The sequence below is a fragment of the Natator depressus genome, chromosome 15, assembly GCF_965152275.1.
Source record: "Natator depressus isolate rNatDep1 chromosome 15, rNatDep2.hap1, whole genome shotgun sequence".
NCBI classification, from domain to species: domain Eukaryota; kingdom Metazoa; phylum Chordata; order Testudines; family Cheloniidae; genus Natator; species Natator depressus.
Window position 1 is genome coordinate 8,118,578 of NC_134248.1, and position 13,677 is coordinate 8,132,254.

General features: G+C 38.1%; 1 protein-coding gene across 1 annotated transcript in view; it reads right to left on the minus strand.

The window, feature by feature from the left end:
• MED13L (mediator complex subunit 13L) overlaps positions 1–13,677 on the minus strand; it is a 424,792-nt gene that overhangs the window by 202,634 nt on the left and 208,481 nt on the right. The window contains exon 4 of the mRNA XM_074972328.1: positions 11,667–11,750. Coding sequence (XP_074828429.1) covers positions 11,667–11,750 — 84 coding nt within the window. The remainder of the gene's footprint in view (positions 1–11,666; positions 11,751–13,677) is intronic.

The following is a 13,677-nucleotide window of genomic DNA, read 5'->3' on the forward strand; positions in this document are numbered from 1 at the left end:
TCCTTTACAGATGAAAGCACCATGCTAGGCAGGCACTGACAATTTCTGCCAACAGTAGATTTAGTTCTTCCCCCTCTCTCCCACCAGCCTTCACCAGTCAGTCAGAATCCAGATCTAGGCACAGGCTGTGGCACAAAGTATTTCCAACATTTCTAGGACCTCAATGAGAGTCATTACCGGTTACTCCAACATAATTTCACTTGCTTCAGTTGTTGCAGGCCATTCAATAAATCACAGTAACCTGTGTATATCAAACAAGGGAAAAGGGATCCTAGGGGTCACTGTAGCAACAGTTGAGCACAAAAGATCAGTCCTACTAACTCAGATGTCGACATGGCAGTATAGGTATCTGAAAGTATACTAATGAAAAGGCTATATAAAAGATAGATATGATGATTATCTTTTGAAGATAAGTCTACACAGATGTTTATGTTACTAGTATTGACACCATATCCAAGCTTTGTTTAAGTTTAATATATCAAATGCCCTGGATGGGTCTTGGGGGTTTGTTCTTTCTTTTTGTTTTTTAAATAAATGGAAGTACTATAGTAGGGTCTCTTTGCTATGTTAATATTTTTGAAACAATCATTTTTCATTTAACTAACAATAAAAGATACTTTTCAGAAAGCAATTCTTTTTTGAGTTAATCAACCATTTAAATCAGAAACAAATATTAATATTACAAATTTAAATATTTACATCCATATTCCATCATGATTTTTTGCACAAAACTCCTCTCTACTTCAACTGGAGTTCTATATAGAGATTCCTGAAACTTAATGTGAACAGAGCAACCAAAGACTATTGATTAGCTGGATCTGAAATTGTTAAAAGATTGTGGGGGAAAATACCTACTAAGCTATAAAGAGTATTCCCAAATAATCTGAAGAGAACTTCCTTTCACCACAGTAAATATGTCAATATCTACGACATCCGCTTTTGCTGATGTCAAAGTCTGATGTCACTTATATTTTGTTTTATTTCTTATGTCAAAATATTAAATGCTGACTGCATTCTTCTAGCCACATTATCCAGTATTCCAGAGGAATGAATCTGCTCAGCAGCGCCTGAAACACTTCCCTGCAGCCTTCCCTGCCTATTATGTGCAACCAGTCGGAAAGTCCTTCCTCTTTCAATGTGACATGTTAAGATCACAAAATGTGTTGCTGTTGCTTCTGCTACAAGAGTTGCAATTCACGATCCAATAGTGCAGAGAACAAACTGTATTCTCTTGGGTATAGTGTAGGCTTTCAAGCAAAGCAAACTATATACAGAATAAGCACTGCAATAGCAGAATTGCTGAGGCCTGAATAAATATAAACCTTTAGCTATCCGGGGACATAGGGAAGAGCAGAAGACATATAACACTGATAATTTCAATCACGAAGCTGACAATTTAAAAATAGGGTTCTGTTTATAGGATTTTTTAAAATTAAGACAATGTACATTCGCATAAAACTGCTAGTCTAAATCATTTTTTAAAAATACACTATTCAAATAAAACAGGTTTGAGTTAACTGTCATCACTGTTTATAATGCTCAATGTCTGCAAATAATAACTTCTTACTGTTGTCAATTTTGTCTTTGTCTATTTGGCAAACAATTACATTTTTTCTGTATTTCTAATGGAACTGTAGATTATTGCTCTCAACATAAACTTTATAGTTCAATAAATAATATGTATTATCCAAAGCATGTTCCCTTTCAGTTCAAAATGAGTTTTAAGGAAGGCCAAGTCTTGGGTCTAAACTATCTGAAAGTGTGACTTTACTTGAAAAATTGGTATTTTAAGTAAATGCCAATGTTCAAATTCCAAATTAAATTAATCACGGTGACAGTAATTAAAAAACAAAACATTTTAAATAAAAAACACAAACCTTAACAGCATGCATTAGACATTATAAAACCAATTTGGTTTTTACTTTTTCTTTGTTTTTTTCTACTGTCTCACAGTTTTCTAAGCCATCTAGAATTACAAAATGACACAAGATCACAGTAAATAGAACAACTTGATCAAACAGCACGTTACATATTCTAGTTCTCTTTCCATTTATATTCTGTTGGGGGAGAACAGACTTTTGAACTTATAACTGTATAGACTCTGATTCTGCTACTTGGTGTACACAGACCTGCAACTGTGCCGAGACTTCAATCTTGGGTCTCCTCAGACATCTTCTAGTATTAAGGTCACGGAGCAGAGCATGGATTCAAATTATTACTACAGCATTATGCTGGTTAGTAGTCCTGAACAGTTAGAAGATCAAAGTAAATAGGGAAGTTTAATCATTAATTTCCAGGGAGCTGTCTAAAGGGTAGTAAAAAAGGGAATTTTAAAAAAAGAGCCCTTCACCTTTAGCCCATTAGAGTTTACAAAGTTAAAACCACAGAGTAAGCCTATGCTGGGTACTGTAGCAGCCATTCAGAGTGGCAGCTAAATTTGTTGAAAATAAGCCTCAAGAGGGACCTAGCTTTTCAGAATCCCAAACCTCAAAGTTAACAAAACATCTGGCTGGGAACATAGTCTCCTTCTAAACCTAAATACAGAACCATAATTTTGTGAAGAAAAAAAATCCATGATTTAAACATTCTGATTCTCAGTATTACAGGATATTCTGTCACATTTGTTTTGACGATCCAGGAATGGCAGGGATTAAAATAAGCATTCCTTCAGATTTAAAATGACTGATTTTAAAATTATAATTTTAAAAATTATAATTATTTATAATTTTTCCCCTCCCCCCAGTCCTTTTACCCATAATTGGCCTGCATTAGACAAACATAAAAATCCAGATCATGTCCACGAAGACATGTTCCTGTAATACTGAAGATTTAGCTCTTTCACATAGTTGTACTTTTAACAAACTTTAATTAAATTGCATTTAATTTTGTACTTTTAACAAACTTTCAAAATTAAATGCAATTTTAAGTGGCTAATCATTTTTGTTCACTCTTTTTGTACAAGGAAATGTCAACAGTTTTTTGCAGTTTCTGTCTCACATTTCACATTGGCCACTTTTAAAAAGTCAATATTTGCCAACAGTTGCCAACCTGTGGTACCTGAGCTATCAAAATATTTCCCTACACTTGAACTAGGAAATAACTGCTATCTCAAGTACTGTGGAGCGATAATCTGATTAAAAACTGACTTTTCAATGGTGGCCCCTATATATGAAGAAACAGAAATTTTGATCCACTGACTGGCCTTCTACATCTCTGAACGGTATATGTAATTGATTAAATACTCCTTTCTTCATAAATGACAAACAGAAGAACCAATTAGTCTACAGATTTTTCCCCATCTCTTTCAGTTTCTCTATCTTCTCTACTATCTTCTGACCTCAGACAATACTTCTATGACTGCCCAGGATGGGAAAATAAAATATTTAACCTTGGGCCCTCTTCAATACAGTATCCACCAGGCTGTGTTACACACTCTCCCTTTTGCTCCCTTTTCAGAAATTCTCACTAGAGAAAATTAGGGCTGTCAATTAATCACAGTTAACTCAAGCAATTAACTCAAAACAAATTAACTCAATTAAAAAAATTGTGATTAATTGTAGTTTTAATCATACTGTTAAATTTAAGTTAGTATTCCATTAGTTTATTATAATTTCAATTACAACACAGAATAAAAAGTGTACAGTGCTCACTTTATATTATTTTTATAACAAATATTTGACTAAAAAAGATAAACAAAAGAAATAGTATTTTTCAATTCACCTCATACAAGTACTGTAGTGCAATCTCTTTATTGTGAAAATGCAATTTATAAATGTGGATTTATAGGCTCTAAAGTTTTACATTGTTTTGGAGTGCAGTTATGTAAAAAACAAGTAATTCTATGTTTGTAAATTGCACTTTCACAATAGATTGCATTACAGTACTTGTAGGAGATGAATTGAAAAATACTATTTCATTTGTTTATCTTTTGTGCAGTGCAAATATTTGTAACCAAAAATAATTATATAAAGTGAGCACTGTACACTTTGTATTCTGTGTTGTAAGTGAAATCAATATACAGTAAAAGCTGTGTTATCCAGCACTTTACCAACTGGAAAGCTCTAGAAACCAGCATTTCTGATATCCATTAAAAGTTTGGTTGGCACGGGGCCGGCAGGCTCCCTACCTACAGCCAATGGGAGCTGTGAGGGTGGCACCTGCAGGAGGAGGCAGTGCAGAGGCCATAGAACCTCCCCAACATAATTCCTAGGGTATCTTTGAGAAAAACATCCAGTGTTGATTTAAAAATTGCAAGTGATGGAGAATCCATCACAGTCCTTGGTAAATTGTTCCAATCGTCAATTATTCTCACTGTTTAAAATTGAAGCCTGATTTCCAGTCTAAATTTGTCTAGCCTCAACTTCCAGCCATTGGTTTCCCATATACCTTCCTCTGACAGATTAAAGAGCACATTATTAAATATTTATTCCCCATGTAGCTACTTATAGACTGTAATGAAGTCAACCGTTAACCTTCTCTTTGTTAAGCTAAATAGATTGAGCTTCTTGAGGCTATCGCTGTAAGGCAGGTTTTCTAATCCTTTAATCATTTTCATGGCTCTTTTCTGAACCCTCTCCAATTTATCAACATCTTTCTTGAATAGTGGACATCAGAACTAGACATTGTACTCCAGCAGCGGTTGTACCAGCACCAAAATCAGAGCTAAAATAACCTCTCCATTCCTACTTGAGATTCCCCTGTTTATGCATCCAAGGAGCACATCAGCTCTTTTGGCCACAGTGTCACATAGGGAGCTCACGTTCTGATGATTATTCACCATAACCCCCCAATCTTTTTAGAGTCAAGGTGTCCCAAGATAGAGACCCCCATTGTGTAAGTATGGCCTACATTATTTGTTCCTAGATGTATATATTGACATGTAGTCATTTTCAAAGGCTCATTATTTGCTTGCACACAGTTAACCAAGTGATCCAGATCTCTCTGAATCAGTGACCTGTCCTCTTCATTATTTAATACTCCCCCCAATTTTTGTGTTATCTGCAGACTTTATCAGTGGTGATTTTATATTTTCTTCAAGGTAATTCAGAAAAATATAAATAGTATAGGGGCAAGAACCAATCCCTTAAGGGCCCCACTAGAAACACATCCACTCAATAATTATTCCCCATTTACAATTAAATTTTGAGACCAATTAGCCAGATTTTAATCCATTTAATGTGTGCTATGTTAATTTTATATCATTCTAGTTTTTTAATCAAAAAGTCACATGGTACCAAGCCAAATGCCTTACTGAAGGCTAAGTATGTTAATTCAACACTATTACCTTTATCAACCAAATTTGTAATCTCATCAAAAAAAGATATCAAGTTGGTTTGACAGGATCTATTTCCAGAAACCCATGTTGATTGGCATTTATTATATTACCATCCTTTAATTCTTTATTAATTGAGTCCCATATCAGCCACTCCATTATCTTACCCAGGATCGATGTCAGACTGACAGGCCTATGGTTACCCACACCATCCCATTTACCCTTTTAAAATATTGGCATAGCATTCGCTTTTTTTATAGAATCATATATACGTACGGCAGGAAAGGACCTCGAGAAGTCACCAAGTCCAGCCTCCCTGTACAAACCTAAATTTAAACCCTGACCATCCCTAACAGTTGTTTATTCAACGGGTTCTTAAAAACCTACTATAGGGATTCCACAATCTCCTTCGGAAGCCTATTCCTGAACTTATCTACCCTTAGAGTTAGAAACTTTTTTCCTAATATCTAACCTAAATCTCCCTTGCTGCAGATTAAACACATTACTTTTTGTCATACCTTAAGTGAACATGGAGAACAATTGATCATAGTCCTCTTTATAACAGCCCTTAACACATCTGAAGACTGTTACCTTCATAAGTCCTCTTTTCTCAAAACTAAACATGCCCAGTTTTTTTAACCTTTCCTCATACGTCAGATTTTCTACTGTGCCCAGAACTGGACACAGTACTCCAGTTGAGATCTCACACATGCCGAGTAGAGTGGGAGAATTACCCTCTGTGTTTTACATACAACACTCCTATTAATACATCCCAGAATATTACACTTGTTTGCAACAGCATCATATTGTTGAGTCATATTCAGTTTGTGATCCTCCTATAACCTCCATGTCTTTTTAGTAGTACTGCTGCTCAGCCATTTATTTCTCGTTTTGTAGTTGTGCATTTGATTTTTCTTTCCTAAGTGCAATATTTGGCACTTATGTTTACTGAATTTCATCTTGTTGATTTCAGACCAAGTCTCCAAATTGTCAAGGTCATTTTGAATTCTAATACTGTCCTCCAAAGTGCTTGGAACCCCTCCCAGATGGTGTCATCCACAAATTTTATAAGCATATTCTCCACTTCATTATCCAAGTCGTTAATGAAAATATTGAACAGTACCAGACCCAGAGTGATCCCTGAAGAATCCCACTAGATATACCCTCCTAGTGTGACAGCGAACCATTGATAACTTCTTTTTCAATACAGTCTTTCAACCAGTTGTGCACCCACCTTATAGTAATTACATCTAGACCACATTTCCCTAGTTTGCTTATGAGAATGTCATGTGCAGCTGTGTAAGAAGCCTTACTAAAATCAAGATATATCATGTCTACTGCTTCCCCATTAACCACTAGGCCAGTAATCATGCCAAAGGAAATTAGGTTGGTTTGGCATGATTTGTTCTTGACAAATCCATGTAAGCTATTCCTTATAACTCTTATTAACCTCTAGGTACTTACAAAGTGATTGTTTAATAATTTGTTCCAGTATCTTTCCAGGTATTGACTGGTTTATAATTCCCTGGATCCTCTTTGTCCCCCTTCTTCCAGACTTCTGGAACTTCCCCAGTGTTCCAACACTTACTGACAATCAACATTAACGGTCCAGCAAGCTCCTTCATCAGCTTTTTTAAAACTCTTATATGCAAGTTATACAGATCTGCTGATTTTAAAATGTTTAACTTTAATAGCTAATGTTCTGCTGTTTAATACCTGAGATACTACTGGAATGGAAAAAGTATTATCATATGATATGACTACATCATCTGTTTTTTCCCCCAAATACAGAACAAAAATATTTATTTGCCTGTATGTGCCTTTTCTGCATTATTATTGATAATTCCACCGTTTACATCTAGTAATGGACCAATACTACTGTTAAGACTCTTTTTGCTCCTAATATTCTTTAAAACCGTCTTATTGTCCTTAACTCTGCCGGCAACAGATTTTTCCTTGGGTCTCTCTGCTTCCTTTATCAATTTTCTACAATTCCTAGCTTCTGATTTATATTCATCACTACCAACTTCCCCTTCCTTACATTTGTTAAATCGCATCAGTTTTTAACCAACTTCCTCCTTGTTTTTGGCTTTTGGGGGCATATACTAAAGTGCACTTAAACAATTCCCAATTATCATTCACATTTTATGATTAAATTATTTATCCCAGCTGATTTGGCTCATAATTGTTTTCAGCTTTGTGAAACTGGCCCTTTTAAAGCACCTAGTATGATCTGGACTTAATTCTGTTTGGACATTATAAATGTGATCAAGTCATGATCCCTTGTTTCTAAGCTACCATAAATTTTTAGTTCTGTGATCTATTCCTCCTTGTCAAGACAAGGTCTAATATAGAATACCCCATGTTGGATGCAATATTTATGAGTTTTTTTAGTGTTGGCACCATAAGACTTCTAGCAGATGTCACTCAAATTAATGTCCCTCATAATCACACAGCTTTGTTTTCCTACACGTTATAGATAGGTGCATAAGAAGGCAGTCATCCTGTTCATTAATGTGATTTAGTGGTATCTAGCAGCCACCACCTAATACTCCATATTGTGCTTTACATGTTAGGACATTGGTCCATAAGCATTCAGGGTCATTTTCTTCCAAGTTCTAAGTGACTCAGAAACAGGTAATGCCATTTTTGACAGAGTCAAATGCCATTCCCCCCTCCCTTTTCCCCACTCAATTATTCCAAAATAGGTTATAACCATTGATTGGAATGTTAAAATAAATGGTTATAACCTGTTTAGGAAGCACTGAGTGGGGGAAATGGGAAGGGGGAATGGCACTCTATGTCAAAAATGGCATTACCTGTGAATCATCCCACCAGGTTTCAGTAATACCAACTAGATTGAAATTCATGCTCAGAAATGAGAGACTCCTCCTATTCCTCTTGTCACCTAGGCTCCTAACATTGGTATATAGGCAATTATGGGTTCATAGGTTCATGCTACTGACACCCCACTCAGAGTGCCAGCACACCTTAATCCTGATTTCTAACACTTTCCATTCTAATTGTGATTCAGTTTTGATCAGAGGCTGCTAGCTGTGCCAGATGCTTTAGTGATGTGGATCGATGCTCACCAGGAAATAGAATGGAACTGTCAAGTACTTTTCATTTGTGCACTAAGTGAGAACTTTAAATTTGGTTCTCCAGAGGTGAAATGCTCATACACTAACCTACTAAATAGCAAATAATCCAAACACTAAAGGAGTACTTGTGGCACCTCAGAGATTAACCAATTTATTTGAGCATAAGCTTTCATGAGCTACAGCTCACTTCATCAGATGCATACTGTGGAAAGTGTAGAAGATCTTTTTATACACACAAAGCATGAAAAAATACCTCCCCCCACGCCACTCTCCTGCTGGTAATAGCTTATCTAAAGTGATCACTCTCCTTACAATGTGTATGATAATCAAGGTGGGCCATTTCCAGCACAAATCCAGGGTTTAACAAGAACGTCTGGGGGGGGGTGAGGGGGTGTAGGAAAAAACAAGGGGAAATAGGTTACCTTGCATAATGACTTAGCCACTCCCAGTCTCTATTCAAGCCTAAGTTAATTGTATCCAATTTGCAAATTAATTCCAATTCAACAGTTTCTCGCTGGAGTCTGGATTTGAAGTTTTTTGTTGTAATATCGCAACTTTCATGTCTGTAATCGTGTGACCAGAGAGATTGAAGTGTTCTCCGACTGGTTTATGAATGTTATAATTCTTGACATCTGATTTGTGTCCATTTACGCTTTTACGTAGAGACTGTCCAGTTTGACCAATGTACATGGCAGAGGGGCATTGCTGGCACATGATGGCATATATCACATTGGTGGATGTGCAGGTGAATGAGCCTCTGATAGTGTGGCTGATGTTAGTAGGCCCTGTGATGGTGTCCCCTGAATAGATATGTGGGCACAGTTGGCAACGGGCTTTGTTGCAAGGATAGGTTCCTGAGGTTGATGGTGGGTTCCATCCCACCATCAACCTCAGCCTGGTCCAGTCCACACAAGAGATCCACTTGCTGGACACTACAGTGCTAATAAACGATGGTCACATAAACACCACCCTATACCGGAATCCTGCTGACCGCTATTCCTACCTACATGCCTCCAGCTTTCACCCTGACCACACCACACGATCCATCGTCTACAGCCAAGCTCTGCGATACAACCGCATTTGCTCCAACCCCTCAGACAGAGACAAACACCTACAAGATCTCTATCAAGCATTCTTACAACTACAATACCCACCTGCGGAAGTGAAGAAACAGATTGATAGAGCCAGAAGAGTTCCCAGAAGTCACCTACTACAGGACAGGCCTAACAAAGAAAACAACAGAACGCCACTAGCCATCACCTTCAGCCCCCAACTAAAACCCCTCCAACGCATTATTAAGGATCTACAACCTATGCTGAAGGATGACCCAACACTCTCACAAATCTTGGGAGACAGGCCAGTCCTTGCCTACAGACAGCCCCCCAAACCTGAAGCAAATACTCACCAGCAACCACATACCACACAACAGAACCACTAACCCAGGAACCTATCCTTGCAACAAAGCCCGTTGCCAACTGTGCCCACATATCTATTCAGGGGACACCATCACAGGGCCTACTAACATCAGCCACACTATCAGAGGCTCATTCACCTGCACATCCACCAATGTGATATATGCCATCATGTGCCAGCAATGCCCCTCTGCCATGTACATTGGTCAAACTGGACAGTCTCTACGTAAAAGCGTAAATGGACACAAATCAGATGTCAAGAATTATAACATTCATAAACCAGTCGGAGAACACTTCAATCTCTCTGGTCACACGATTACAGACACGAAAGTTGCGATATTACAACAAAAAAACTTCAAATCCAGACTCCAGCGAGAAACTGTTGAATTGGAATTAATTTGCAAATTGGATACAATTAACTTAGGCTTGAATAGAGACTGGGAGTGGCTAAGTCATTATGCAAGGTAACCTATTTCCCCTTGTTTTTTCCTACCCCCCCCCCAGACGTTCTTGTTAAACCCTGGATTTGTGCTGGAAATGGCCCACCTTGATTATCATACACATTGTAAGGAGAAAGAAAAGGAGTACTTGATGCATCCGATGAAGTAAGCTGTAGCTCACGAAAGCTTATGCTCAAATAAATTGGTTAGTCTCTAAGGTGCCACAAGTACTCCTTTTCTTTTTGCGAATACAGACTAACACGGCTGTTACTCTAAAACCCATTGTAAGGAGAGTGGTCACTTTAGATAAGCTATTACCAGCAGGAGAGTGGGTTTGTGTGGGGGGGGGAGTGAGAAAACCTGGATTTGTGCTGGAAATGGCCCACCTTGATTATCATACACATTGTAAGGAGAGTGATCACTTTAGATAAGCTATTACCAGCAGGAGAGTGGCGTGGGGGGAGGTATTTTTTCATGCTTTGTGTGTATAAAAAGATCTTCTACACTTTCCACAGTATGCATCCGATGAAGTGAGCTGTAGCTCACGAAAGCTCATGCTCAAATAAATTGGTTAGTCTCTAAGGTGCCACAAGTACTCCTTTTCTCTTTGCGAATACAGACTAACACGGCTGTTACTCTGAATCCAAATACTGTGCTTCTCTCTGTTCAGAGAGAAATTCACAAGCCACAACAACAACAAAATGTTTTCATTTTAGGAAAGTAGATAAATATATTTTTAATTATTGTGCTAATCTTACAAGATGGTACAAAACACTATTGTTTTAAACTACCTTGTTAACACACTGTCCTTTGCAAAAACATCCAGCTGCAATAATATGCTGTAATCAGAATGTAAAAGATCACTGGTTGCAAAGCAATACTGTAAGAGGGTAACAAACAAACTAACAAAACAAATATATCATGTGCAACAAATTAATCATACATTTCTGGTAAAGCCTTGCCAATTGGCTTTTGCATGAAAACCATGTGGAAATCAAATCTTGAACTAATTACAAAAGCTACAATTCTTCAAAGCACATACACTTAAAAATCTATACCTTACTTCATCACTGTAAATTTGGGATTAGAGTAAATCTTTGGAAACAATACCTGTTCATGGCTATCTAAAATCTACTTTATAACAGGCAACAAAATACAGAGCCTGTTACAGAGAAAATCTGTGGAAATGAAAGATTATATAAACATCACTTTCCAGCCCAAATTAGCAGAACTTGACCTCAAAATCTATTAAAATATTGCCATGCATTACTGCAGATACTTGAAAGGAAAAAAAGCTTCTTTTACCAAAAAAAGAGATTGCGGGCAGAGCAAAGGGAAGGAACCACAACCTAAAGAAAATGAGCAAACTATCGGAACTTAAACAATAACACTGACGTTATTCCAGAGACCTCATAGTACTTGCTATAAGGCATTCCCTTACCTTTTGTTAACAGGCTTCTCGTCCTTCTCATAAGGCCTGATGAACCATTTTCCAATCCTTATGAAGTTTTTATCCATCAGGCATCTACAAAATAATTAAAACATCAATTACTTATTACAATTTAAATGTTAATTCAGTAAATCCGTAAGACATTAAATTCAATTCAAGTTCTTAGCATTCACCTTCAAAGCTCTCCACAACTCTGCCCCTTCCAATTTACCTGCTTCGGTCTCTACATATCACAATCCACCTCCTTTGTGTCACCAGTAATGCCAGTCTTGATTCTGTATTTAACTGCTTCTACACTCCCTGAACTGATCCACCATTCTCTTCTTCAAGCCCCTCTTGTACCATAATGCTTATAAGAATTAGTCAGTGAATAATGACTAAGTTCATAGAAAGTCAGAGTCAGAGATAGCTGATATTTACAAAAAGCGTTATATGATTATATCCCTCTCCCACTTCCTTTTTATATTACTTCTCTCATTAAACTGTAAATTCTTCAGGGTAGGGACTGTGCCTTCCCACATGTTTGGAATGTGCTTATCACAGTGTGAACACTAATGGAATACAAATAAATAGTGATGACAATTTACTAATGCATCAGTTTTTCTTCACATGACTCATGTTATTATGAATTATGGTTCTGAAACTTATGATGACATATCACTCATGAATTTAAAAGCAAATGATATTTATTGTCTAATATACAATATTGTTAGTTGCTACCAATATTTACATTTCTAACAATATAATAATTACTGTTTTGACCATTGTGCATGGCCGAAACAATGGGTCTCTCTCAACAAGACACTCTTTCTTTCCACAATGGCAGGTTTCTTCAGGAATTTTCCTAGCTCACTAAAGTAAGAGCAGTTCCCTGAATTACCTGCTTTTCTCTGCTCACAACAGATGCACACTATCTCCCTATAGAATCCACAGACTGAGGCTCTTAAAGCTAAATGTAGGAAGCATGCAGTGCTCTCTAACAAATTAGAACAGTGGTCCCCGAACTTTTGGCCTCACACCCCCCCTTACCCCTATACGCCCTGCCTCCCACCCAAGCTGGGACAAGAGCAGGGCTGTGGCTCTGGGAGTTGGGGATGTGGACAGGGATAAGGGGGCTGACGCTGGGGCCACAGTTGGGGGCGGGGTCTGGGAGCAGAGCTGAGGCTGGCAGCTGGGACTCCAGGCGCAGAGCCCCAGGTGCAGGGCTGGCAGCCGGGACTGGGAGTGGCAGCCGGGGCTAGGAGCGGAGCTGGGTGGCACTCCCTCCCCACCCCCTATGGGGGCTGGCCCGGGCCCAAGCCACGTCCCCCTGAACGTTCTTCCGTGCCCTCCTAGGGGGTCACATCCCACAGTTTAGGGACCTCTGAATTAGAAGGTTGGGAGTTCTTAGGGAACAGATCAGAAGAAGGTGTGAAATCCAGGAAAAGTGGTGGGTCCCAGAGCCCAAGCAGGAACATCTTCACTGCTATTTTTACCCCTGTAGCGCAAGCCCGAGTCTGTTGACCCAGGCTCTGAGATTTGCTGCTTCAGGTTTTGTTTGGTTGGTTTTTTGCAGTGTAGATGTACCCTAAGGGACTATATACAGTACAGTTGAAACCATGCCAGTAACAACGGTTTCTTATTAGCACAGTTTTCCCAATCGGTGTGTATATGTTTTCTTCTTCCTCCTCCTCCTTGGAACCCTGCTAATTTATCACCATGTCCCTAGGAGTCTATGCAGCTTTATTATACTGTTCAAACACGGTTTGCAGGGGGAAGAAACAAAGTCCCTCGACACATTGGCCAAAGGAAATGTGATAGAAATCTGCTATCAATATTTATTTTTAAAGGAAAAAAACATATCTTTCCAGGTGAGATCTGAAAAATGGTTATGCCTTTTCAGAAGAGATTTGTCTAAACACAACTGTTGCTAGCAGAGTTTAAACTACAGTATGGAGAAGGCTTAAGGACAAGAGAAGTTTTGAGAACAAATATGACTCTCCCAACCTCCAAGCAAGAAGCA